The sequence below is a fragment of the Balaenoptera musculus genome, chromosome 6 (genome assembly GCF_009873245.2).
Source record: "Balaenoptera musculus isolate JJ_BM4_2016_0621 chromosome 6, mBalMus1.pri.v3, whole genome shotgun sequence".
Taxonomy (NCBI): Eukaryota; Metazoa; Chordata; class Mammalia; order Artiodactyla; family Balaenopteridae; genus Balaenoptera; species Balaenoptera musculus.
Genome location: NC_045790.1, coordinates 46,764,303 through 46,789,513, shown reverse-complemented (window position 1 = coordinate 46,789,513; position 25,211 = coordinate 46,764,303). Strand labels below are relative to the sequence as shown.

Below are 25,211 nucleotides of genomic sequence, written 5' to 3'. Positions count from 1 at the left end.
ATAATTAATTAATTAAAAACTTTTTTAAAAAAAGAAAGATATTTTGAAAATGACCCATAATACCATTTTAACCAGTTGTTTTACATCCTTTTGCATATTTCCTTCCAGAATTTGTCTGTGTTATAGATAGTTATATAGAGAAGGGTCTGAGAAAGGAAAGAGACAGGAGACAGGTAAGCAGCGATTATCCAGGGAAAGATTATATAATAGAAAAGAAAGAAACTGGCAATGGCAACTTAAGGTTGGTAGAGGAAGATCAGCTGACAAAGGAGACTCACAGAGAATGGTTAGAGGGATCAGGGTAGGTATAACAGGGCCAAGGAATAGAACAGAAAAGCAAGTCAAAGATGCTGGAAAGGTAAAAATCCAATGCTTAGAAGATGTTTTCTACATAAGAATCGGAAAGCACTGGTGACCTTTTCCCAGTGGTAGTTTTAAGGATAGTTTCCAAGAGGAAAAGCCAGACCACAATGGGTTGAGAAGTAAGCTTTTGAGATGTCTGTCAGTGAAGGAAAGGAAGTGAAGGGATTATAGCCCAAAGAGCATCAGGGCTAATTGGAGAGTTGGAGGCAGGGTGAGAGGCTGGCTGTTTGGTACGCGGGATGCCTCAGTTTGCCTCAGCGGGATTCCTCTCCCTCGTAGAGAGACTAAGAGGAACACAGCACACAGAGGCAGATCCTGAAGACACTGGAGCGCAGGAGAGAGCAGGAGTCAAGTTCCATCTGTTAAGAACATCCGCTTGTCCAAGTAAAGACTTCATTCATACTGGAGGTTTTTAAAGCTCTTTCCATGTTTTTATTATTAAACAATATTAAGATCTTTGATTTGCCAGACATGTAAATGTGTCATTTTCTGTTTTGTCTAGTGATTTATTTTTCTCCTGAAATATACCAAGCCATGATTATTCTGGTCGGTATTTTCCCAAAGACAATCAAGGATGACCAGGGAACAAGTCTATCAAATTTTTCACCAATTAATCTCTGTAATATCCCCTGAGATTAACACCCTACCCTCACTGAGACATGGCATGAGGCTTTTCAGGGGGATTCTGCTGAGGATGTGAAATGTAAGGTCCATTCATTCAACAAGGGGACACAGAGTGAGATGCAGGGCCAAGAGGTCTTATGCCTAATGGGCATAAACCACTCATCAGGAAGCAGTTCAACATTGTTCAAGTGGAGGAGAGTTTGGGGAAGGGAGGACAGGACGTAAGAAGGATTATAAACTGTTCCAACTGGAAATGACAATGGCACATCAACTAGGGACCTGCCTCCTAGGGCCTTTTTGGGGAACAATGAGAGCAGGGGCAGGTTTTTTGGGGGCAATGATCTTGGGCAGGTTATGAAACTTGGCCTCAGGTTCTGCTCTGCAAAATACAAGTTGTTAAAGGAAATTTCTGAAGTCTTCCTGCTTTTAAAAATCCTATAATTTTCTAAATTGTGAAGTAAATGCTGTATTAAAAATAGATGTTCATGGTTTCCAAATTGGGTCTTAAATCTTTAGAAGAGCACATATTAAGCTGTGGAAGGTTTTCTAAAGAGAAAAGAGAGACAACAGACCTATTAATATGATGAGGAAATAAAGATGGGCAACATGGGACACACCACCTCTTTCCTTCAAACCTTAGTTTTGGGGGAGGGATCTATGAGACTCACTGGTTTTATTACACAACCCAAGGAGGACTGTGCATGGCTTATCTTTAAAAGTAGGGAGGGGACTTGTTGCATGTCTCTGAAAGTGGCTGGACCATGAAGGCAGGCTTGGTAAGCAAGAGTAAGGCATGACTCTCACCTAAGATTATTGGATAACCTAGTACTTTAAAATAACCCATCACAAGATCAACAACAAGTCTGATGTTCACCTTTAATTAAAACAATCCTGGAAAATAACGAGAAAGAGGAGGAAACTTGAAAGTAGAGTGAACACTTTATAATCCTGAAAATGTGTCAGGTCACCTCGAGTAGAATTTGTCAGATACTAAACATTTTAAACCAGGGTGTACTTCCAGCAAGACTTTGCTTTGATTCCTAATACAATCTAAGGTTAGGCCGAGTGGAAAATGACATTTTAAAAACATGTGCTGGAGTAAAAACTACACTGTGGCCGTGGATTATAAATCACTAAATTCCTAGACTGTAGCCTTGCCTCTTAATCTTTACAAGAACACCTGCCAACACCGGATCGTCATAGAATACAATTCATAAATTACCAAGTAAAAAGGTTAAGTCTTTGTCTATGACATAATTAATACTTCTGCGTGAATTAATACCTGAGTGGCAGTTTGCATCAATAATCTCATCATTATCGTTAAAATCCACATTTTACAGTTAACTACTAGTAAGCTGATCCTGTCTCGTCTTTTGATTCCAAGTGTATGCTCTAGGGCCATGCCTCCTGGACCACCTCTCCTGGGCCCAGGAAGAGAAGATAATTTATTAGCCAGGGATGGCTATGTTCCAGGACAAGGGAGCCCTATGTTCCTTCTTTATATCCTCCATGAGTACAACCTTAAGATAATGCAATGTAGTAGATGGGAGCTCTCACAGTCACACTGGCCGTGTCCTAGTCTCTGGTATAAGGCGTATGAAAAACGTAGTAAGTCAATAAACTGGTAAATAAGTGCCCCCTGGATAGGCTCTAAGGTACCACCACCTCTCAAAACTTTCTGCAATTCTGCTGCTTAGAAAATTATATAAAGCATGAGTTGATCAGGACTGTGGAAATCAAAGCCAGGTCTCCCTGCACCCATTATTCATAGCCAAGAACCCAAGTACTGTGGCTACTACATCTTATTTCTTATTCTCCCCCTTTCACTGAACTATGGTAACGTTATCAGAGGATCAGAGGTAGGCAGAAGGTCGGAGAGTTAATGCTGCTAATTCGATTTTTTTCTTGAAGAGGTTTAATCAGTCCCACAGTGGTTTTAATTTGATGCGATTTCTCTCTCAACAAGGTTTAATCCATGGTACTGTACGAAAAAGCATGGGCTTTGGCATGGGTCAGACCTGGATTCAAATTCTAGCTCTGCTGCTTTCATATCTGTAAGATGAGGAAAAAAGCTATCTCACACAATGTATGGATGAAATAAGAGGTTACAGAGTGAAAGTGTCCAGGACACACCTCACATGAAGTACAGTTCAATAAGGTTTCCTTCATTCCTGACAAGGAATTCCAAACTGGAATTTATCCAGTTTGATAAATTAACTTGCAGGGATTCGTGTATAAGAGTTCTCTTCATTTTCAGTAAGGACAACACAGACTTGTCTACATTTGTCATCAGTTGTGATTTTTTTTTTCTCAAGTTGTTTCCTCCAATCAGGAATGACTTCTCCTACCCACCTACCTCTCATCTCCACTAATTCATGCTTCCCTTCCTTCAAAGCTGAGCCTAAATTCTAATTTTGTACCGTCTGTACTACCTAATACAGGGTTTACATATAGGAGTACATAAACATTTTCAAATGTTATTAAACAAGACTGAAGTAATTAAAAAATATTAAAAACAATTAAACATGTTTAGAAGGAAATGTTTGTACTTACTCAAAGTGACATGACAGTTTTATCACATTTAAAGCAAAAATAGAAGGGTCAGAAAATAAAGCAAGGGTCAACAATTTAGTTTTCAAAAAAACAGTACTGTGATTCTAAACACCGAGGTCCCAAACCAGGGCACTCTAGTAATTACCTTATTTACTTAAGTAACATCTGAGGACCCCATAAATACATTTTCTTCCCATGACCAAGTAAGGCAAGGAAATTTTCTTTTCTCTGTGTCACCGACTCTGAAAATTTCTCCCTATCCCAGTCCTCACACATCCCCATCCCCTATGTATTCAGAATTCAAAGGCAAAAGTCTGCTTATCTCCACACACTTTAGTAAATGCTTTTCCATTTTCTTTCGCCTAGTGGAAGGATCTTTGACTTTATCTGGGAACATCTCACTGTGCAGTCACCTCTCGTGACCTAAAGAAGCCTCTTAGGGGTAATTTTTCTTTGTGGACCTTGACACTGCCTTGAAAGTTTACAGTCATAAATTGTTACCCACTGAGAACAATTTCTCAAACTTGGTTAAATAATTACATAGACACCAAAAGAAAACCACCCTCTACTAATCCATTGCATTATCTTACCTCCTAATTCAAAGAAAGCACACCCGTTATTTTGAATACCTTAGAGACATTTATAAAATGAAATTACAAAATGGAACTAGAAGATTCAATAAGAAGGAATCTTCAAACTGGAGGACAGCATTTGTTATTTGGTGGCACCTTCTGGGAAAGCTTGATATTACAGCTCAGCTCTGTTAAACATAAATTCTCACACAAAAGCAAGTGGGGAAAATTCTGAGAGCAGGGAGATAGTGCTGATGATACCTTATAATAATGTTAAAATTCAGAACTATGAGGGTCTGTCTTATTTTAAGCAAATATATATAAGAAGTGAGAGGTTCCTGGATGTTTCACAGCACGTCCCTCAGTTCTGAATATGTATGCCAAATCCACCTATGAGGACAACCTGTCACCTCCTGAAGGCTGTTGGTACAGCCCAAACCAATAGACATGTCAAAGAAACAGAATTCAAAAATGGAACAAGAAATACGATATCAAAAGCTTTCATCAAAACAAAACAAAAAAGGGACTTCCCTGGCAGTCCAGTGGTTAATAAGACTCCACGCTTCCACTGCAGGGGGCACGGGTTCGATCCCTGGTCATGGAACTAAGATCCCACATGCTGCTCAGTGTGGCCAAAAAACAAACAAATAAGACTTTCATAGCAGTGATGCCAATTTCATGAAGCACATCTCTGCAATTATAATATTGGGAATTCCTGGGAAAATAAGATTTGCTTCACCCCCAAGTTTCTTAACCTTTGAGCCTCAGTTTCCTCATCTATAAAATGGGGCTAATAAGAGTCTATTTCACAGATTGTTTTAAGAGTTAAATGAGTTAAAACAAGTGAAGTATTTAGAAGGGTGACTAGCACATAGAAAGCACCGAAGGAAAGTTTAGCTACAAATATCAGGCATCCCAACGACATGGTAAAGCGAGTCATGCAAAGACCATGTTGAGTCACATCTTTGACTTTGTGTCTAAAGATGACAGATAGGACAATTACATAAAGATCATGGGCCTTAGAGTAAGAAACAAGAATGCACTGAATAGGCAATGCAGCTTCCTTGAAGGAGGCTCGTGGAATTTACTGGGAGAGAGATAAAATTCAATACAAGCAAGTGAAAATGCCGAGTGTTGGCAATTATTGATGACAACCAACTCTTCAATGATAGGGCCCCCTGTCTGTTCATGACCCTCAGCTACCTAAGGGCTTCTAAGGAATTATTTAACTTAAAAACTGAAAAACCATTTGGGCTTAGTATGGCACCCAAACAAGGAAGAGAAAGAGCCTCTAATGTAGTTTTTAAAAAAATCTCCCTTTTAATTGCTTCAAATCTTTTTTGGGACAAGTGAGGAATGTGGCTGAATAAATGATCAGTTGATTGACTAGGGCTGCACCCTCCTCCATCTGATCACATCTAGCACAGACAACAAACAACCAAGCATTAGGAACAGGTCAGGTGAAATATCTCCATGTATCCAACAAAGGTAACTTTCTGCCAATTACGCTAATGAATGTTCCACAATGGGCTGCATCTACCAGAGGAGAATTGCACCCCTTCAGGTATGTTTACTTCCAGTTATAAAATGCAGAGAACAGGAGTCCAGAACGAGAGCCACCAACCCCCCGCCCCCTCCAGAGGGTCAGGGCAGCCCTTTAATGAAGGGCCTCTCTAGCTGCTCACTCACCATACTTACAGACTTTACAACTCTTGCATGTGCTGGAATTACAAGTCATTAAAAAACCACTTTGAAAGCACAATAAGGACCTTCTTCTCTGACTGTGACAACCTTCCATCACATAAAAACCTGAGGACAGTGCTTCAACAGCAGGACATTTACTGCCAGCTCTAGACAGGGTAAGCACGGCAAGGCACAGGGTGGGGCTGGAGGAAATGAGGCACCACAAAAGGAGGGAAGTTTCTTTTTCCTTCTCCTTCCTTTTTTTCTTTTCCAAAGAAACTTCTGCTAAGGTGGTTTGCAGTCTTTACCCTGTATCTGAACCACCACCCACCCTTGGGAAAACCCACTCCATTTGATGAGATTTCATCTTTCTCTCTCAAGATTTTATCCAGGAAAACACTTTGGTAAGCCAAACTATCAAGACACGATTACAATTTCATTTCTCACACTTCAGGTTGAAGAGGGTAACATTTTACCAAATGTAGTCTGACCATTTACAAGGAAAGACAATTAAAACTTTTAACTTCTGCACTTTTAAATTACAATTAAATGTCTACAAAGCAAGGTGAAAAAAAAGTGAAGGCAACGATAAGGAAATTACTACCATAACCAAATCTGATCATAAATGGTTATTTCAATTTTCTTTTACTGTTTTTCCCCCTTCTCTGCTATGAATACTAAACTTCCTCATATCACAAAACAAGATCAACTCAATAAACTTCTCTTTAGAAGCAGAGTTACATGAAAAACAAAAACTAGGGAATTACAGGAAGGGTAAAGGATGTTTGTTTTTTTTAATTCTCGATTAAAGTTTAAACACGTTAATGCAAAACACAATTACAAACTTTTAGTTCACCCAGATACACTCAGAGCCCCACCCTTTCTAGCTGCTAGTTAGCGCCAGTGACGAGTAAGAACAGTCACTTGCCATAAGTGACCACTGTGGCCACAAAAAGATGAATTCCTCAACCAAGAACAGCTTTACTCTAATGGAATTACCTAAGTTCTTGAATGCAAAATATTCTTAATGCTAACATTGACATACATAACAAAAACAGGCCCTTATCATGTTTTCAGTCTTTGCTAAACGCTCACCCACTATAAAACAGTCCTTCCGCCTCCCTCGCCGCCCTCCCCGCTGCCTCCTCCCGAATTCTTCTGTAAAGGAAAATTACTGATGGACTTTCATGTGACAATATTAGAGTTCTTTATAAAATGAGAAACATCTCAGGAATTTCAAATCCTATTTAAAAATTACTCTTTCAGTCATATTAATATTAATCCAAAGATAAAAGAAGACATCCTAAAAAATGATTTAATAGTAACAGCAATAAAAAAAAATCTACCAAGTGCCTACCAATGCAGTACTAGGTAAGTCCTTGCCCTTTATCTCATTTAATTAAAAAGCTAAAAGATCTTGGGAAACTTTGGCTTAACTATTGATTTAAACTGAGATGCTGGGACTTCCCTGGTGGCTCAATGGTTAAAAATCCACCTGCCAATGCGGGGGACAGGGGTTTGAGCCCTGGTCCAGGAAGATCCCACATGGTGCAGAGCAACTAAGCCCATGCGCCACAACTACTGAGCCTGCGCTCTAGAGCCCGTAAGCCACAACAACTGAGCCTGCGTGCCACAACTACTGAAGCCCACGTGCCTAGAGCCCGTGCTCTGCAACAAGAGAAGACACCACAATGAGAAGCCCGTGCACCGCAATGAAGAGTAGCCCCCGCTCGCCACAACTAGAGAAAAGCCCACACATAGCAACGAAGACCCAACACAGGCATAAATAAATAAATAAATAATTTTTTAAAAAGTTAAAAATAGATAGATAGATAAATAAATAAATAAATAAAACTGAGATGCTCTGTCCTGTATTTTTCCATGTTACACATGCACATCAATATCAAGGTCATATACCTCCTCAAGACAAAATTCAGAGGAATGTGACATATATTCCAAGTACTTTTTCTTTTTTAAAACATTTAACCCACTCTTGAAAAAGGACACTAGAATTCTGCTGTATTTTTGAATATCAAAAAATTTCTTTCAGGGACTTCCCTGGTGGTCCAGTGGTAAAGAATCCACCTTACAATGCAGGGGACACGGGTTCGATCCCTGGTCAGGGAACTAAGATCCCACATGCCACTGGGCAACTAAGCCCAAGCGCCACACCTATTGAGCCCACACGCCTCAACTAGAGCCTGTATGTGCTGCAAACTACAGAGCCCATGCGCTCTGGACCCCGTGCACCACAACTACAGAGCCCATGCACCCTGGAGCCTGTGTGCCACAACTAGAGAGAGAAAACCTGCACACCACAACTAGAGAGAAGCCCGAGTGCTGCAACGAAGAGACTGAGCGCCATAAGGAAAGATCCTGCACGCCTCAATGAAGATCCTGTGTGCTGCAGCTAAGAGCTGATGCAGCCAAAAATAAATATAAATAAATAAAATAATAAGTAAATCTCTAAAAAAAAAACTCTTTCAAAGCTATAGGTTATAAAGACTGCCAGAAGCCAAATCATGTAACAAATGGCTCATAACATTTTTTGTTTTAATTTATTTTTGTCTGCATTGGGTCTTTGTTGCTGCCCGCGTGCTTTCTCTAGTGTGGTGAGCAGGGGCTACTCTTCTTTGCGGTGCACGGGCTTCTCATTGCGGTGGCTTCTCTTGTTGCAGAGCATGGGCCCTAGACCCCACGGGCTTCAGTAGTTGTGGCGCGCGGGCTCAGCAGTTGTGGCTCGTGGGCTCTAGAGCACAGGCTCAGTAGTTGCGGTGCACAGGCTTAGTTGCTCTGAGGCATATGGGATCTTCCCGGACCAGGGCTCGAACCTGTGTCCCCTGCATTGGCAGGCAGACTCTTAACCACTGCGCCACCAGGGAAGTCCCTCGTAACATTTTTTTGATTAGTATGTTAAGTGATTTACCCGGATTGACTATTTTCACAATAATCCTACAAAGTAAAGGCTATTATGATCTCTATTTCACAAAAAAATAAACTAAGAAATATAGAAGGTCAAATCGTTTAACTAAGATCAATGGTGGAGCTGCGATTCAAAACACAGCTTGTCTGACACCAGAGTGCATACTCCTAATTATTTGATTACTTTACTACCTACCTACCTACATACTCATCAACAAATAAGTGATTCCTCAAAAATCATGCAGGTATATAAACCATGGATACCCCACTTCTTTTTTCTCTACTCACATACAAAGTATACAAACATCGTAACTGAGAAGAACCATACGAATCAACAATCTCAGCTTCCCAATCCATCTTAATAGCACTGAATTTTATTTTTATATAAAACCTGAATCTAACTTAATTATGGAAAAGTTTCTTTAAAAAGTTCTTCCTTTTAATCGTAACTAACCTGTACCAAGGCAAGATATTTTCTTTACAGACATACCAAGTGAATAACCTTTTTTCCCTGGTCCTTCCCAATTCTTCACACTCGTCCAATTTCTTTTTGTGTCCTTCTTCTGTTTCCAAAGTCCATGATCTCTGCCTGCTAGGTCTAAAATTACCCTCTACCCCGCCCTCCACGAATGAACATAAATCTGGCTCATATTCAAATAATGAAGCTGTAAAGGTCCTTCAACAGATCAGGTCATCTGATCCTACTTACTCAGATGCAGACACACTCACCACCAGGACAATGTGAATGGTGCCCCCTGAAGGTGGGCCTGTCCCAAGCTATCCAATCAGTTCCTTGCCAAGGGAGACTATGGGGTGCTTAGTTCTCTCCATTACAGTTGCTTCCTGCTCCTTTGGTCTTAACCACAGTAGGGACACCAAGTAGGAGAAAGGCCAAACACAGGCTACCTTTACCACTGGAGAAAGGGAATTTCAGCCCTCCTCTATCTTCCTTCGTTCACAGAAAGTCTTTTGGGCGCTGGATTACTTGGAACCACTTCTGTCAATTCTCTTCTGTTCTACCACCTATATTTAGAAGATTAAACCAAAGCAGCAACAATAAAAGCATTACTCCCAGAAAACTAATAAGGAAAGTACAGTTGTTGGGTTTTATACCCAAATAATACCCAAAAGACTTTAGAGGCTTTCTCAGTAATGATATGCAAACCACATTACAAAAACTCCTGTTATGGTCACTGGATAGGTGGCTCTGACACGTCATGAATCATCTTGAAAATTTGCTATCTACTGTATGGAATTACAATTCTCACTCTTCATTCCAGAAGATTTTGCAAGGTATTGCTTTGGATAAACCTATCAAGTTGAACATGATGTTTAGGAAAAGTCATATCTTATAAATCATATATAAAAGGGAGGGAGCAAGAGGCAAACAAAAATACAGAATTAGCTAAAGAGGAAGATCACCTGTGATAATTTCCTGTAGAAAGTGCATTCAATAGTGCTTTATGAATGCTATTTGGTCTTCTCACAAATCAGCAAACATTCAAGAAAGGTGTCTTTCAAAATTTTGATGATGACCTACTGTAAGAAATACACACAGCTTCTGAAATAAAATTTTCACAAACCATTACTTACCCATACTAGTTGCAATGTATTCTGATTTTCTTTTTTAACACTGGTGATGACATGCTAAATTGATTTCATGGCTCACTAGTAAATCACAAACCACAATTTGAAAACCTCTGTTCTAGAAGAACTGCAATACGGCAGAATATGGAGAAACAAAGTTGCTAAACTTGACAATCTTGATAGACTAGTCACACCCCAATAGCATCAATGAACATTTCAGAGTGATCTGAAATAAAAAGTCAAACATACGAAAAAAGTTCCAAGGAACATCTAGATTAAGAGCAAGTTGTGAATTAAGAGGAGGGGTACAAAGCAAAGAAGAAAAAATAAATGCTTGAGATATTAGGACAAACCCATTAGGCTTTCGTCTCCATTTCACAAACTATCACTCTAAGGCCTATACCAAACACTGGAACGAATTACTCCATCTCCAGTATTTTATATGCTACTCTGCCTCTAATCTGATTTAAAATTTTGAGATTAGCTATAGAGAGTAGAGGTGGTCTCTGGATGACTAGGGATCGGTACTGATGCCATGTCCTAATCCTGGCTGCCTTTCTACCCAGAATGGGGCAAATGGAGAAGAGAGAATCTGTTAAGGCCTCCTAGCCTTTGCCAGCATTTGAATTAGGAACTTTTGTGGAGCCTCCCTATGGGAAAGAAAGAGAAGTATTCTAAAATGGCCAGCAATTTTTAGCCAGACATCTTCCTTGACTGTTGTCTAGAAATACTGACAACTGAAATAAAAGAGATTACTGGGACCGATCGTGACTGATAAGTAAGAGTAGAAGGCCAAAGCTAGAGAAAAAAGGGAAGTGAGGAGGAGATAACGTCATTGTAAATAATGTTCATTCTCCAGAAATAGAATGGAATACTTGAATTACTAACAGTTCTGTCACTGGAAGTGTAGGATTTCTTACTTTGGTAGGAGGTTAGAATAGGTAACCTGAAATTCCCTTCCAACTCTGAGAAATAGTAATTATAAGTTTAAATCTCGGGATTTCCCTGGTGGCATAGTGGTTAAGAATCCGCCTGCCAATGCAGGGGACATGGGTTTGAGCCCCGGTCCGGGAAGATCCCACATGTCGCGGAGCAACTAAACCCGTGCGCCACAACTACCGAGCCTGAGCTCTAGAGCCCGTGTGCCACAACTACTGAAGCCCATGCGCCTAGAGCCTGTGCTCCGCACCAAGAGAAGCCACCACAATGAGAAGCCCGCACACTGCAATGAAGAGTAGCCCCCGCTCGTTGCAACTATAGAAAGCCCGCGCACGGCAACGAAGACCCAATGCAGGCCAAAAAAAAAGTTTAAATCTCAACATCGAATAATATTTTGAGGGATTATCAGATGGCCAAATGTTCTTTTAGGAACCCACAAAAGATAATCCTACCCATTAGCAAACCTTGTAATGAAGATATATACCCTGCCCCTTCCAAATCAGTGGTTATACAATAGGGGAAAAAATTAAATATTTCATTTTCAAAATACCACTACCTGGTTTCATGACACATATAAACATCAAAATGTATCAAATCACACATTTTAAATACACAGTATATTGTTATATCAATTTTGCCTTGACAAAAGTATTAAAAAATACTACCACCAGTTTTCAATCTATGTAAACAAATTACTTCATTACACTGATCAAAAAGATCAACACTGGGGCTTCCCTGGTGGCGCAGTGGTTGAGAATCTGCTTGCCGATGCCACGGAGCAACTGGGCCCGTGAGCCACAACTGCTGAGCCTGCGCGTCTGGAGCCTGTGCTCTGCGACAAGACAGGCCGCGATAGTGAGAGGTCCGCGCACCGCGATGAAGAGTGGCCCCCGCTTGCCGCAACTAGAGAAAGCCCTCGCACAGAAACAAAGACCCAACACAGCCAAAAATAAACAAAATAAATAATAAATAAAATTTAAAAAAATAAAAATAGAAAATAAAGTGCATGAAAATTGTTTAAAAAAAAAAAGATCAACATTGTAGCTATACCCTAATATTTTCTGTGTCTTTTTAAAATTTATTTTCTGGTGTATTCTACTTTCACTGCATTCTTCTCACTTTCCTAAACCAGCAGTCACTGGAAAGCATAGTAACTAAGCTCTGATGAGCATCTAGATTTTTCTGCTGCTATTCAAATGACCCATTATTATACTCCGGGACATATCTTTCCTTTAACAACTTAAATCATAGCCTACAAGTCTGCAGATTCCTTAATGATTTCATTTCCTTCTTTCCATTAGTTAAGGAAATTCATTTCTAGGCCATGTCTCCTTCCATGCTACCATTTTCTGGCGCAACTGTCATTCTCCTTCCTCTGTCTTTATGCTGAAGCTATCAGAAATAAAATTGGAAAACTAATAAAGGAAAGGAGGAAAACCAGCCAGACTACTCACATCAGATTTAGAGGACATATTCTCCTCCACGTCGGAATCATTGGGATCCACGATATCATCAAATGGCGGTAAAGTTGATTTCTTCTTCTCTGACGTCTCACTTTCAATTTTGACCTTTCCCATCTTGCCATGAGATTTATCTTTTATCTGTTTTTTATCAGCAGAACAAGTGAGTATCAGCGGTGGCGCGTTAGAAAAACTTTTAAATAAAGCCTCCGAGCTACTCTTTTTCCTTTTTTTGGCTGAGAGTTCTTCGGAATCTGAAACGGGGGGTCTTTTACTAGGAGGCTTCTTCTCTTGCTGTCCACTGGTGATCGTGAGTAAGTTACTATCTGGTTTTGGCTCTTTCGACATGGGTTTCGGTTCCTTGAAGGCCATCTTAGGAACGATTTTTTCTTCTTTCAGTGGTTTATTTTCTTTGGGTTTCTTAGAGGATTCTTTGGAAGATTTGTTGTGATCCCTGGAAGGTTCTTTGAAGGCACTTTTATGTTCTCTGGAGTCTTTAGAAGGTTTTTCCTTGTGCTCCTTCGTTAACTTGTGAGGCTTGGAAAAACTGCTGCTGCTGCTACTGCTGCTACTGCTGCTGCTGCTGCTGCTGCTGCTGCTACTGCTGCTGCTGCTGCTGCTGCTGCTACTGCTGCTGCTGCTGCTGCTACAACTGCTGCTGCTGCTGCTGCTGCTGGGGTGGGTACTCCTGTTGGGGTCCTGCGGAAAGGCGGGGAGAAAAGCAGACTCTCAAAACGGGACGTCCATGAAGACTAAAAGCCAGTCTCCTCGCACTACAGCTCCTCAAAAGGATCCTTCGTTGATCGCTCCCAAATGCATTGGAACAAAACCCGACAACCTCAAGAGAACGGGTGGGAGCAGGGTGTGCAAGCAACAGTGAGTGTGGGCTACCGTGATGGAGGAGCTGAACGAGGCAAGCTGTTTTCTTAATCAGGACAAGCATGGAGTTCTAACCCTTTCAAGTCAACAAATGTTCACTACACACTTGTCCTAGGAGAGACAAAGCGGGATAACACATGGCTCCTACTCTTAGTAACTATGACACATCTATGATTCATGGTTATTGTAGGAGCCACCTATCACAATAAGAGGAAGAGAAGAAATTAATTCTGTTGGGGGAGGCAGAGAAGAATAATTCAGAGATTTATGGAGAATTAACACCTCAACGAGGTCCTCAGGAGAAGCAGGTAATTACTAGAAAGGCAAGAATGAAAAGGTACTAGCTCATTCTAGTCCCATGGAGACCAGGAACTAGAATGAACTAAAACAATGAGGGATCAAAGCACAGCTTATATTTAGGGAGCAGCATCCAACGACAGCAAAGATTGAGAAGGAGGTAGAAAAACAGGCCAGGGTCACATAGTGAGGCCAGATAATATTAAATTTTAAATGACTTTTTAATATAAAGAATCACAAGACCGAAAAAAGAAATAAAATAATTCTCAATTTTAGATAAAAAGCAGTTTTTTTTTTCTGACTGAACTTCAGTTAGGGAATACATCTCCCATCCACTAGCAACAACAACAATGACAACAACAAAAGTAAAGAAAAAAGAAAGGAAAAGTCTAAAAGAACAAAGATTTCACCTAATGGTCATCAAATGGACTGAAAAGTCTTTGGCAATCAGGTTGTGTAATCATGACGAAAGAGTTAATCGCTGCCTATTCCATTTTAAATGTGTCCCGATTTTTTTCACTCATATAAATGCCTCAGAATATATAGCCTATAAATAAGCTTTCTATCTAGGAACACAATCTAAGTCCATACTTACCATGTTTCTGAACCTCTATCATTCACATAGTAAGAATAAGAAACGGAAGTAGATCCTGGACATGCAAAAATCCACACCAATACTAAAAGAAGAGCTCTTTCTTGTTTACTTCCACCTCCTAATGGAACCAAAGACAATTAAATGTCCAGATTTTCAACTAAAATTTACATCTTCAGGCCTGTTATGTTTCACCTCTAACTTACCCACTTAAGTCCAATGATATGTAAACCAATACTGTATTCCTTAAATATCTAGCAGGACACAGGAAAGACAGTAGGCAAGGGCCATGCTTTTCATGAAAATGAACAATCTACTAACTGGGTCTATGCAAAAAAACAAACACAAATATATATAGATTAACATCATAAAGCCATACCCAAAATGAAAAATTATTGTTCTATGTTAGTGGGAATATGTATTTTTTCTTATTACAAAAATTTTTGTCTTATTTGTTCAACAACAAAATGACATATACCAATTATTCCATTTATTTTTCCCAAGAGAGCATTTGGTTTCAAAATTCTAAAATTGATAAAGTTACTAAGACATGTTTTTGTCCATTAAACTAGATAATTCCTTACAAAACACCTTAATCTGAGATTTAAAAGCAGAATGCTAAAGATAGTACATATTCATATTACTGAAAGGACATTATTTTATAAATTCTATTACAAGACGTTTCCTGGCATGTTAAGCAATACTATGAATAATTAAAATAAAGTATTATGGGCAAACTAAATTAAGGGAGAACAGTTTAAAATCTAATATACTTGAGTTTTTTTTTAATTGGTTTGTTGACCCACTGAATTTTGCCAATTTGCAAACGGTATTCTAATTATGGCTCTAGAACACCCAAATACTGCTGTTTAATATTCAACCTTCATGGAGTATTATACACATTTTTATAAATACACAAATTTAAGCTACCAACATATTTTCTAGCATTAAGCATTTAAAAATATAACATTTCAGCACACACACCAAAAAGGACTTCTATACGGGTCCTTCCATGATTTATTTTTAAAATCCTTTTGTAGGACAAACTGAATTCTTAAGGCAAAGCACATAGTGGTATATGACACAGATTCTTGTGTCATAGAAAGTTCAAGTTCTCATCTTAATTACATACATATGATGTTAAGTACAAAATGCAAGAAATTTTATAACTTTACTCCCCATGTTGGTCTAGGTATTAAATGCCTACTGTCACCTTTTCACCCACCCAACAAATCTTGGTATAAGCAAGTGACCCAATTATTCTTGTTCCTTCCACTTTACCAAAAAGCATTCTTTAAGCTAAAGCAACTCAGAGTTAACAAGGGAAACATATTCCATAAAAACACCCAAGACAACAATTTAGAAAATAACAAAAACTGAGAGAACAGTTTCTATTCTAGAGGGCTACATTTTTTTTGGCCTGGGCCTGTGATAAATGGCAAAGTTCAAACGTACATCACCTGCCTCCATAGTCATACATGTAATAAATGTAAAACAGAGGCTTAGATATGTCAGGAATTAAATTGTTACTGACACAGAATAAAAGCTTTCACTGATTCTCAGCCTACCTATCCCATACAAACTGAGGATCAAGTCACTGGCTTTTAAAATTTTTTACGGAACTATTAACCTCAATATTAAGTGCCACTAAGCAGCACAGACTAACTACCATTCAACATAAAGTTTACACATGTTGTATAATTCAAATTCTCTTTGCCTAAGGCTGATTAGGACAAACTGAATATCGATATAGGGAGAGCATGTGTACATAATTCAAATCTCAAATATTTAAGGCCAATGACTGTTTAAACATAAATATACATATATTTGTACTAACTTTACAACCTGTGAATATAGGGTACAGTATTTTCTTTCATCCATTGAGATTCTACTGAATGCTTCCTTGTTTTAATTTTCTGGAACAGAATGGGTCCCTTTAATTTATAATCTCTTCTAATACTACTTGTCAGCAAGTCCAGTAAGTGGCTTAAGAAAAGAACAGGTTGCAACTATTGGCCAGAATAAGGTTTTCTGATTATATATGACTTTCAATTTCCATGTTATCACCATGTCTTCTTCTTAGCACCACTGATAACTCAAAGGTGATTCGTTCTCCAGCTCCTATTTCTTCATCTTCCTATCCTCTTATTTTTGGTCTCTGTCCTACCCTAACTGACTTCTGTGTTGTGTAAGATATTCAGATCATTCATATGTTGTTTAATAAAATTTGAAATGGACAAATAAACTCTCCCAGAAGAGTTTTATGTATCTAAAACCAATAAACTCTCCAAAAAGAGTTTATTTGTCCAAAACACATCTTTAAAGGACACTTCCTAGAAACTGTAGTATAGTCCAAGACGTTATACATAGGAAGGGGTGGGGAAAACCATGACAGTCAAATATGGCTTTCCAAATCGAAATTTCTTCTGTAATGCCATTAAACACATGATAAATGGCACAGAGGGATGAAATCCCAACTGGGGCTATGACTAAAGTATAAAAATTCAGGATTCTGGGGAGAAAAAGAACCTTGAATTTGACTTACCTTCTCCCACTCCAATCCCAAATCTAACCCATTTACTTCTCTTGAACCAGTCAGCTCCAGGGGCCAACAGGTAGTGAGTGGGGCCTGAAGAATGTGACCTTGAGATTATAAGCATCTTGAGAGAGAACAGGTGTAGGGCTTGCTCTGCTCTGGATATCAAGCAAGACCCAGAAGAGTTCTACACATACATAACTGCACAAGTGTGGCCAGTCTTCCTGGCCCCAAAAGTGCTCAGGGGGCACTCAAGAGGAGAGAGAGTCCCCTCTACACCTGAAGCTAGGAATGCAAGAAGACCAGAAGGAAGGGACAAGGTCCGCCAAGTACACATGAAATATACAACATGCCTGCTGCTATAGTGCAGGCTGAGATGCCTGGACCTTCCATCCCTTATAGGATTAAAACAAACTAAGGTCCCCTAACAGCTCAACCTGAACCCCAATGCACATATAAACAACATACCTAATGACAGGAGACAGTGGGAGAGAGCAGACCTAACAGATCTCCTGAAGGATAGAGACAAAATACTGAGGCCAAAAATAGTATGACTACATAAGGAGAGTCAAGTAGAGAGCAAAAAATAATTTCTACATAATTTCAGAAAATTAACTAGATGAAAATTTAAAGAAGTAAACTCTTTAAGGTGAATAATTCAGTAGATAAATTAAAAGAGAAGATGGGGTCTAACTGATGAATTAGAGTGAATGAAGGACCAACTGGAAGAAATCTCAAAGCATAAACAAAATACAAAGAGATGAAAATCATAAAGGAAAAAGAGAAAGGACTTGAAGAACAGATTAAGGCAACCTAACTAACATACCAACTATAGGAAAAGTTCCCAAGGAGTCTCCAGAAGGGGGAAAAGGAAAATATATTAAAGTAATATGAAAGAAAATTTCCATGAACTAAAGAAGAGATTGAATTGCAAACTTACAGGGCTCTCCAAGATCCAGGCAGGACTAATGAAGGGAAAGGCACATGTTCAAGAACATCACACTAAAATTCCTAAACTTTAAGGATAAAAAGAAAACCTTACAAGCTACCAGAAAGATTACTTAATACAAAGACAGAATCAAATTAACATTGGACTTCTCATTTGTAACATTGGAATTAAAAAGAAAGAACAGTAACATCTAGATTGCTAGGAAAAAAGCAGTACAAGCCAAACATCCTTCAGTGGGAAAGTAGTGTTTTCCAAAATTTAAGGATTCAAAGATCACATTAGCTACCGCTCCATCTAAGGAAAGGACTTAAGAAGGGATTCTAATGGAACAATAACTGAATCAGAAATGAAACCTTTCATGTAAGAAGAAACAGGAGTGCAATTACTTTGCCTTCTACACAGAACTAAATCTAAATGGATAATAAACTGTATGGAATATGTAACGTAAGTGCTCAATATGAATTTTTGACACAAACGTCTAACAAAAATCTGGACCTAAAAATTAAATTATCTCCAAAGAAATTTAGGAACATTAAAGGAGAGGATTAGTGTTTGAAGGTGAAGGAAAATGTTGGTATCATTATTCATGTTAAAACAGGGGGGGGAAATTGGATCTATGAGCAATTGAAAAGGAACGTGGCCAATAATGAAATGGAAAAGTACAGAACATAAAGAAGGGGAAACTGGGAAACGAATATCAACTTGAAAATACACGCCAAATTTTAAAAAAAATGTAAAAAGTCACAAATAAAAATAAGGAACAAGATAAAAAGTAACAAAATCAGGCATCACTCATTAGAATTTAAAAGAAAGCTGAATTCTCCCACTGAAAGACAGGCTGCCAGATGAGTTAAAAAGACAAAGGTCATATACAGACTGTTTATAAAAAATGCTTAAAACTGAATGACTGAGAAAAGTTTAAAATAAAGGGAAGAGCCAAGAAATATCAGCTAAATGCCCCCAAAGGAAAGCATGAGTGTTATACTAATATCACACAATGTGAAATTCAAGGTTAAGATGACCAAACAGCATAAACAATGTAAAAGCTAAGTTACATAAAGCAAAGAGTATTGAATATGCAAGAAAAACTTGAAAAATATTTCAATGAAATAAGAACTTAGTACAGCTTTGTCAGAAATAGACAGATCTAATAAAGTTAAACGAATATATAGTGAAACTGATTAATACAATCCACACACTTGATTTAATAATTATATAGAAAACTTTCAATCTCTTGAATAAAGCTTACAATTTTATATGTGCCCATGGAACACTGACAAAAATCAATCATGAGGTATCATAAAATGAACTTAAAATAATCTTTTAAAAATATCTGAATAGATTGTATTGGTTGATCACACTCTAATAAAATTAGAAAAATAAAGACAAAAGAAATCAGTCAAAAGAAAATAATGATAAGACCATTTCATATAAAAAAATCTAGGGGCATAAGAAAACATATGCTCAAAATAAAATATATTGTCTTTATTGCATTTATTATTCTTAAAAGGAGACGAGGAAAGGAGAGGCATAAAAATACCAGGCATAAAAATACACTTTGCACCCACTCTGAGAAACTAGAAAAAGATCCACAAATATAATACCAAATATAATGAAGAAAGTAAATGAAACAAATTTCACCAACATTTCTGCTCTAAAATAATGGCCTTAAATGTATACTTAGGAATCAAACTCTAAAGAGAAATTTAACAAGTTAATTCTGGTTTAAAGGAGATCTATAATCTACTTTTTAAAACCAACTAAGAGAGGTCAAGTTTCTTGAATTTAAGATTTCTTACACGTAAAATCATGATCTACCATAAAAGGAATAAAATTAAGAAGGGGATAGCAATTTATAAATATTTCAAAATAGGTAGGCAAATACCAGAAGATACCACCAAACAGTTCAAAATGGTTGAGAGAGAGAGTTCAGGGAAGGGGCGGAGCAAAGTGGACTGCTGATGATTTTTATAGGCTTTTAGCACAATATGACTCATACAATAAATGTTTTATTAAAAATGAATTTATAACACAATAAGATGGTGAAGCAGAAAACATTTCAATAACAAATAATAGAACTAATTTTAAAAAAGAATCAAAACTTAAACATCAAAGCTAAATAGAGGCAACAAGGCCCCAAATTTAACGTTTATCAGTCAATGGATAGGGGATTGAAAGAACACTGCACAAATGGAAATGAAATGGCATTTGAGAATAGTAACAAGGGTCTTTCATTCAATAACAATCTAAATAGCCTGTACATTAAAAGAACATGAAATATTTACACATACAAGAAGGAAAAAGAAAAGTCTGCCATTATAGGACTCAATGCTCTGGAATGTTTTACTTGTTTTGATTTTTTAATAATGTTGTACTATTCTTGAAGGTGATACTCCACCAGGAAGTTGAGAGAACGCTACAATATACCCCCGCTGAGATTCAAGTTCCAGTAGTCTGGTTTCAATGCCCATACTCTCAACCACTACGCTTCTATTGACTCTCAGAAGGGCAGTTGGTTTCAAAACCAACTGTTAATCTTGCCAATACAGCCTGAGCTGTAAATGAAAGAAGGATGGGAAGAAAGGGAGAGGAACTCAGTGGCCTTAAAAGAACAACACTGAACCTGCCTGCCATCTAAGCATAACTATATAAGGAAGTTCTATTTAGTTCCAGTAGAGGGGGTACAACATATTACTTTTGTGCAGGTAGCAAATAACTAATTTTGAAATCAGAGGCTCTTCCTGTATACTTTTCCAGTGGCTTAAACTTCGATTCTTTTGTTACCAAATAAATATTTCAAACTTGACAGACATTAAAACAGTTGTGTCCAGAGGCTTATTTGATATTAGAAAATCAACCTTTCCTATAATATTCCTGCAGAACACGTTATCTTTAATTATCTTAAAGAGTATTACAAAACTATAAGACACATTTCTCTCATTATTCAATGTTTTCAAAATCAATGTAAAAATCTTCCCCATTATATAATTTGAAATGATAAAAATTTGTAGTGTTTGCATAAAATAAATGCTCACCTCCAAAAAGGGTGGGTTGGGGGAGGTCATTGAATAAGAAAACTGGAGGGATCCTATAAGGGCCTCCATAGGAGTTATTTGGAAAGAGAGGAAATTTTGGAATTTTAGCACAAAAACAAGGAAGCGATTAAGAAAAACAATAATTTTTAAAACCACAAAATAAATGGCTATATAAGAAAGAAGATATGATAACAGTATACATCTTAACAGTGGTAACTTTTACAGTCATAGCTGTAAACAACATTTACTGATTTTCAATTTTTACATTTTAACCTACTCAGCTCTACCACTTACTAAGTGACTTAAATTTCCTTGTCAGTAAACTGGAGACCATAATATTACCTATACCATCAAGGTCGACTTGATGATTAAGTAAGTTTAATATATGTAAAGTACCTGTGTGTATATATATGTATGTATTATAAAATAATATATATAAAACATGCAATGTGCTTGGCACAAAGCCTGAACTATGTAAGTGCTTTCAATTACTACCACTATTATTACTACTACTACAGACAAGCACAGAAAACTTAAGACTTGTATTACATAACACAATGTTATCAACTGTGACAATGCAAAAGTACATGTATGGATGACAAACATGGAAGGTAGAAACATGAACAGAGAAGGGAAAGAAACTCTAGTATAACCTGAGCCTACAAAGTTTAGAATCAAGAAACACTGTCCATGGTCAGTGAAACAAGAGATAAAGTTCTAAGCTCAACATCTAGAAAGTCTTATCCAAGGTAAGAATTAACAATGGTATTATATTGGGAGGAAAAGGAGATGGAGCAAATAGGTTAAAATTCTCATGCAGAAATAGAAGCATAAGCATATAGTTTGGAAGCTTTGGGCAGTAACCCTAGAACTTAAAAAGAAAAAAGAAAGAGAGAAAGTTAAAGTGCTTCCTTCTAGGAAGTGGAAAAAGGATTGGCAAAGAATACAATATAGGATTTTTGGGTTTTTCTAATACCATCCTTTGCTAGTTAATTCTTTAAACCATGTAAATGCACTATTTTGACAGAAGATAAATTTCTTCAACCTCCCAAAAGTACTTTTACATCTCTCCTCTTTCATGTACCCATTTGCACTTCAGAGATTTTGTGAAATAAATTTTGTGTTAGAAAAGTAAAAAGAGAAGCTATTCAACTATGTGACTGCTATCTTGCTGTGTTTTTTAAAAAAATTCCATTTTCCTTCTGATGTGGTTTCAATGTTATCTTTTCCTTCTTTCTTTTTTTTTTTAAGCAAACTACAATCAAGCTCTAAGCTACAAATTTAGCTTAGGATACTTAGGTTGCATTTTGAATTTTATTCATTGTACTAAGATCATTAAAAGATGAAGAAGATAAAATTTATAAATCATATTCACAATTGAGAAATGGAAACAACTGAAAAAATTTCTTTCAGTTCTAAAGTGAACAGAATTAAAAGCAGTTAAATTTTCATTTCCCTACCCTTCTGTTCAAAAGCATTGAGTGAACTTAATAAAAGTCTTCCTCGGGCTTCCCTGGTGACGCAGTGGTTAAGAATCTGCCTGCCAATGCAGGGGACACGGGTTCGAGCCCTGGTCTGGGAAGATCCCACATGCCGCGGGGCAACTAGGCCCGTGCACCACAACTACTGAGCCTGCGCGTCTGGAGCCTGTGCTCCGCAACGAGAGGCCACGATAGTGAGAGGCCCGCGCACCGCGATGAAGAGTGGCCCCCGCTTGCCGCAACTAGAGAAAGCCCTCACACAGAAACGAAGACCCAACACAGCCAAAAGTAAATAAATAAAGAAGCTTTCATTTAAAAAATAAAAGTCTTCCTCAATATTAAAAATATCTTCAAGTACTGTATCTGCATGTAAATATGAAATTTAACTGTAAAGTATCATTTGGCAAGAATATTCAATATTTTACAAAATAATATTCCAAGTAGATAAATTTTAAAAGTCTTCCTTTCTCAAATGACTAGTTTCAGCTATGCTCTATGTACTAAAAAATACTTTTACTTCAGAATCCAATCTCATTTAAAATGGTCCAGGCTTCCCTGGTGGCGCAGTGGTTAAGAATCTGCCTGCCAATGCAGGGGACACGGGTTCGAGCCCTGGTCTGGGAAGATCCCACATGCCGTGGAGCAACTAAGCCCGTGAGCCACAATTACTGAGCCTGCGCGTCTGGAGCCTGTGCTCTGCAACGGGAGAGGCCGCGACAGAGAGAGGGCCGCGCACCGCGATGAAGAGTGGCCCCCGCTCTCCGCAACTGGAGAAAACCCTCGTACAGAAACGAAGACCCAACACAGCCAAAAATAAATATTAATTAATTAATTAATTAAAGAAACGTTTAAAAAAAAATAAAATGGTCCTATTTAGGACTTCCCTGGTGGTGCAGTGGTTAAGAATCCACCTGCCAATGCAGGGGATAAGGGTTCGATTCCTGGTCCGGGAAGATCCCACGTGCCACGGAGCAACTAAGCCCATGTGCCACAACTACTGAGCCTGTGCTCTAGAGCCCATGCTCCACAACAAGAGAAGCCACCAAAATGAGAAGCCCACGCTCCACAACGAAGAGTAGCCCCCACTCACTGCAACTAGAGAAAGCCCACGTGCAGCAACAAAGACCCAACACAGCCAAAAATAAATAAATTAATTAATTAATTAATTAAGAAAAATAAATTAAAAAAAAAACTGGGACTCCTTTCAAAATGAATAAATGAATAATAAAATGGTCGTAGGTATATACTATTCCCTGACTTGCTATGGCTTTAAGTCTAAATTATAATTAAGTACTGTTAACAGTAAGTTATATTTAGAAGACTTTGCAGTTTCAAGCAAACTTCTGTTTACTTTTGTGGCTTGAAACCAGAAACTCAAAGTAATAATTATATCACTTCTCTTTCTAGGTTTATGTATGCTTAGCTTTGTATAATTTCCGTTTTCTTAAACAAGCTTTAAAACATATTGGCCAAATCATTTTGGTCTTCTCTTTCAGTACTAGCTGGAATTCTGACAATGAGCCTTGATAAGTAATCGTTACTCACAAAGAATAGTCAACCTTCAATGTTTAATGTATAATACTAATCACAATAGCGTAGCCGGAAGTGTAAGATGAAAAACGGTGCCTGACACATAAAAATTCAATCTACTGCATAAATAAAAAACCCAAAGAGAGACACAATCATACAAGGGGAAAATATAATCAGGGTTATGCTGTCTTGTCACCTTCTCTCAATAGTTATTCAATTCATATTCATTGAGTCTCCAACAATGCAAACAACAATGCTGAAACTGCTAGACATACCATGGTTTCAGTGGGGGGAAAACCCTTTTAATTTGGCAATATAGTGGACTCTTTGCAAATACAATTAGATATTGGATAATACAAAACTCTTCATTGTGGAGCTTATTAAAAAAATAAAAGAAAATTCCAAGAGTGGTGAGTAGATAAAAGAGATACAGACAGAAAGAGAAAAGAGAAGGGAGGAGTTGAAACGTGAACTGTAAGCTTCAGTTAGGCATGAGAGGTGCAGCTGCTTAAAGGGCACTGATAGGTCCACATTCTCCTGGGTCTCTTTTAAGACCAAATCTGGGGCCTACAGCATATTTGGAGACCTGAACTTCAGAGTCTCTCAGAAATTCGGGAGAAGCTTTTATAAATCTGTTGGGGGAAAAGTACTCTGAATTAAGACCTCAGGATTCCCAAAGTTCAACTAAATCAAATATGAACTCACAATTTTAAAATATCCCTAAACACAAAGAAATAAGCCACCATGATCTAAGAGTGTGTAAAAGGGTCTTTAGGATCTCAGATATTGGAATCATCAGATGCAGAATATAAAATAATGACATACAAGGTATGGAAATGAAGACAGTTGGAATCCAAAAGTGACCAAGCAATAAGAGATGAGTAAGAATGACCATGTGACTGAAAAGAAACAAGACTTTAAGAAATGGAGGGGGGAAAAAAGCACTCTTGGAATTAATATCTCAATGGACTGAAAAGCAGATTAAGCATGGCTGAAAAGAATTAACAAACTGGAAGATAGATCTAAACAAACTGCCAGAACACACACAAAGACACAAGAAAATGAAAAATATAAAAACTATTAAGAGACATGGAGAACAGAAGAAAAGTAACAACTATCTCACTAGAGACTCAGAAAAAATAAAGAATACAGGTGATACAATGGCTGATAGTTTTCCAAAATAATAAAATTCATGAACACATAGAAAAA

The 25,211-nt window shown here is 37.8% G+C and overlaps 1 protein-coding gene across 4 annotated transcripts in view; it reads right to left on the bottom strand.

Annotated features, from left to right (window-relative positions):
• Positions 1-25,211, bottom strand: part of MLLT3 (MLLT3 super elongation complex subunit) — a 251,615-nt gene that overhangs the window by 52,017 nt on the left and 174,387 nt on the right. For all 4 annotated transcript variants that reach the window (XM_036856559.1, XM_036856557.1, XM_036856558.1 and 1 more), the window contains exon 5: positions 12,698-13,402. In XM_036856559.1, the coding sequence (XP_036712454.1) occupies positions 12,698-13,402 (705 nt within the window). The remainder of the gene's footprint in view (positions 1-12,697; positions 13,403-25,211) is intronic.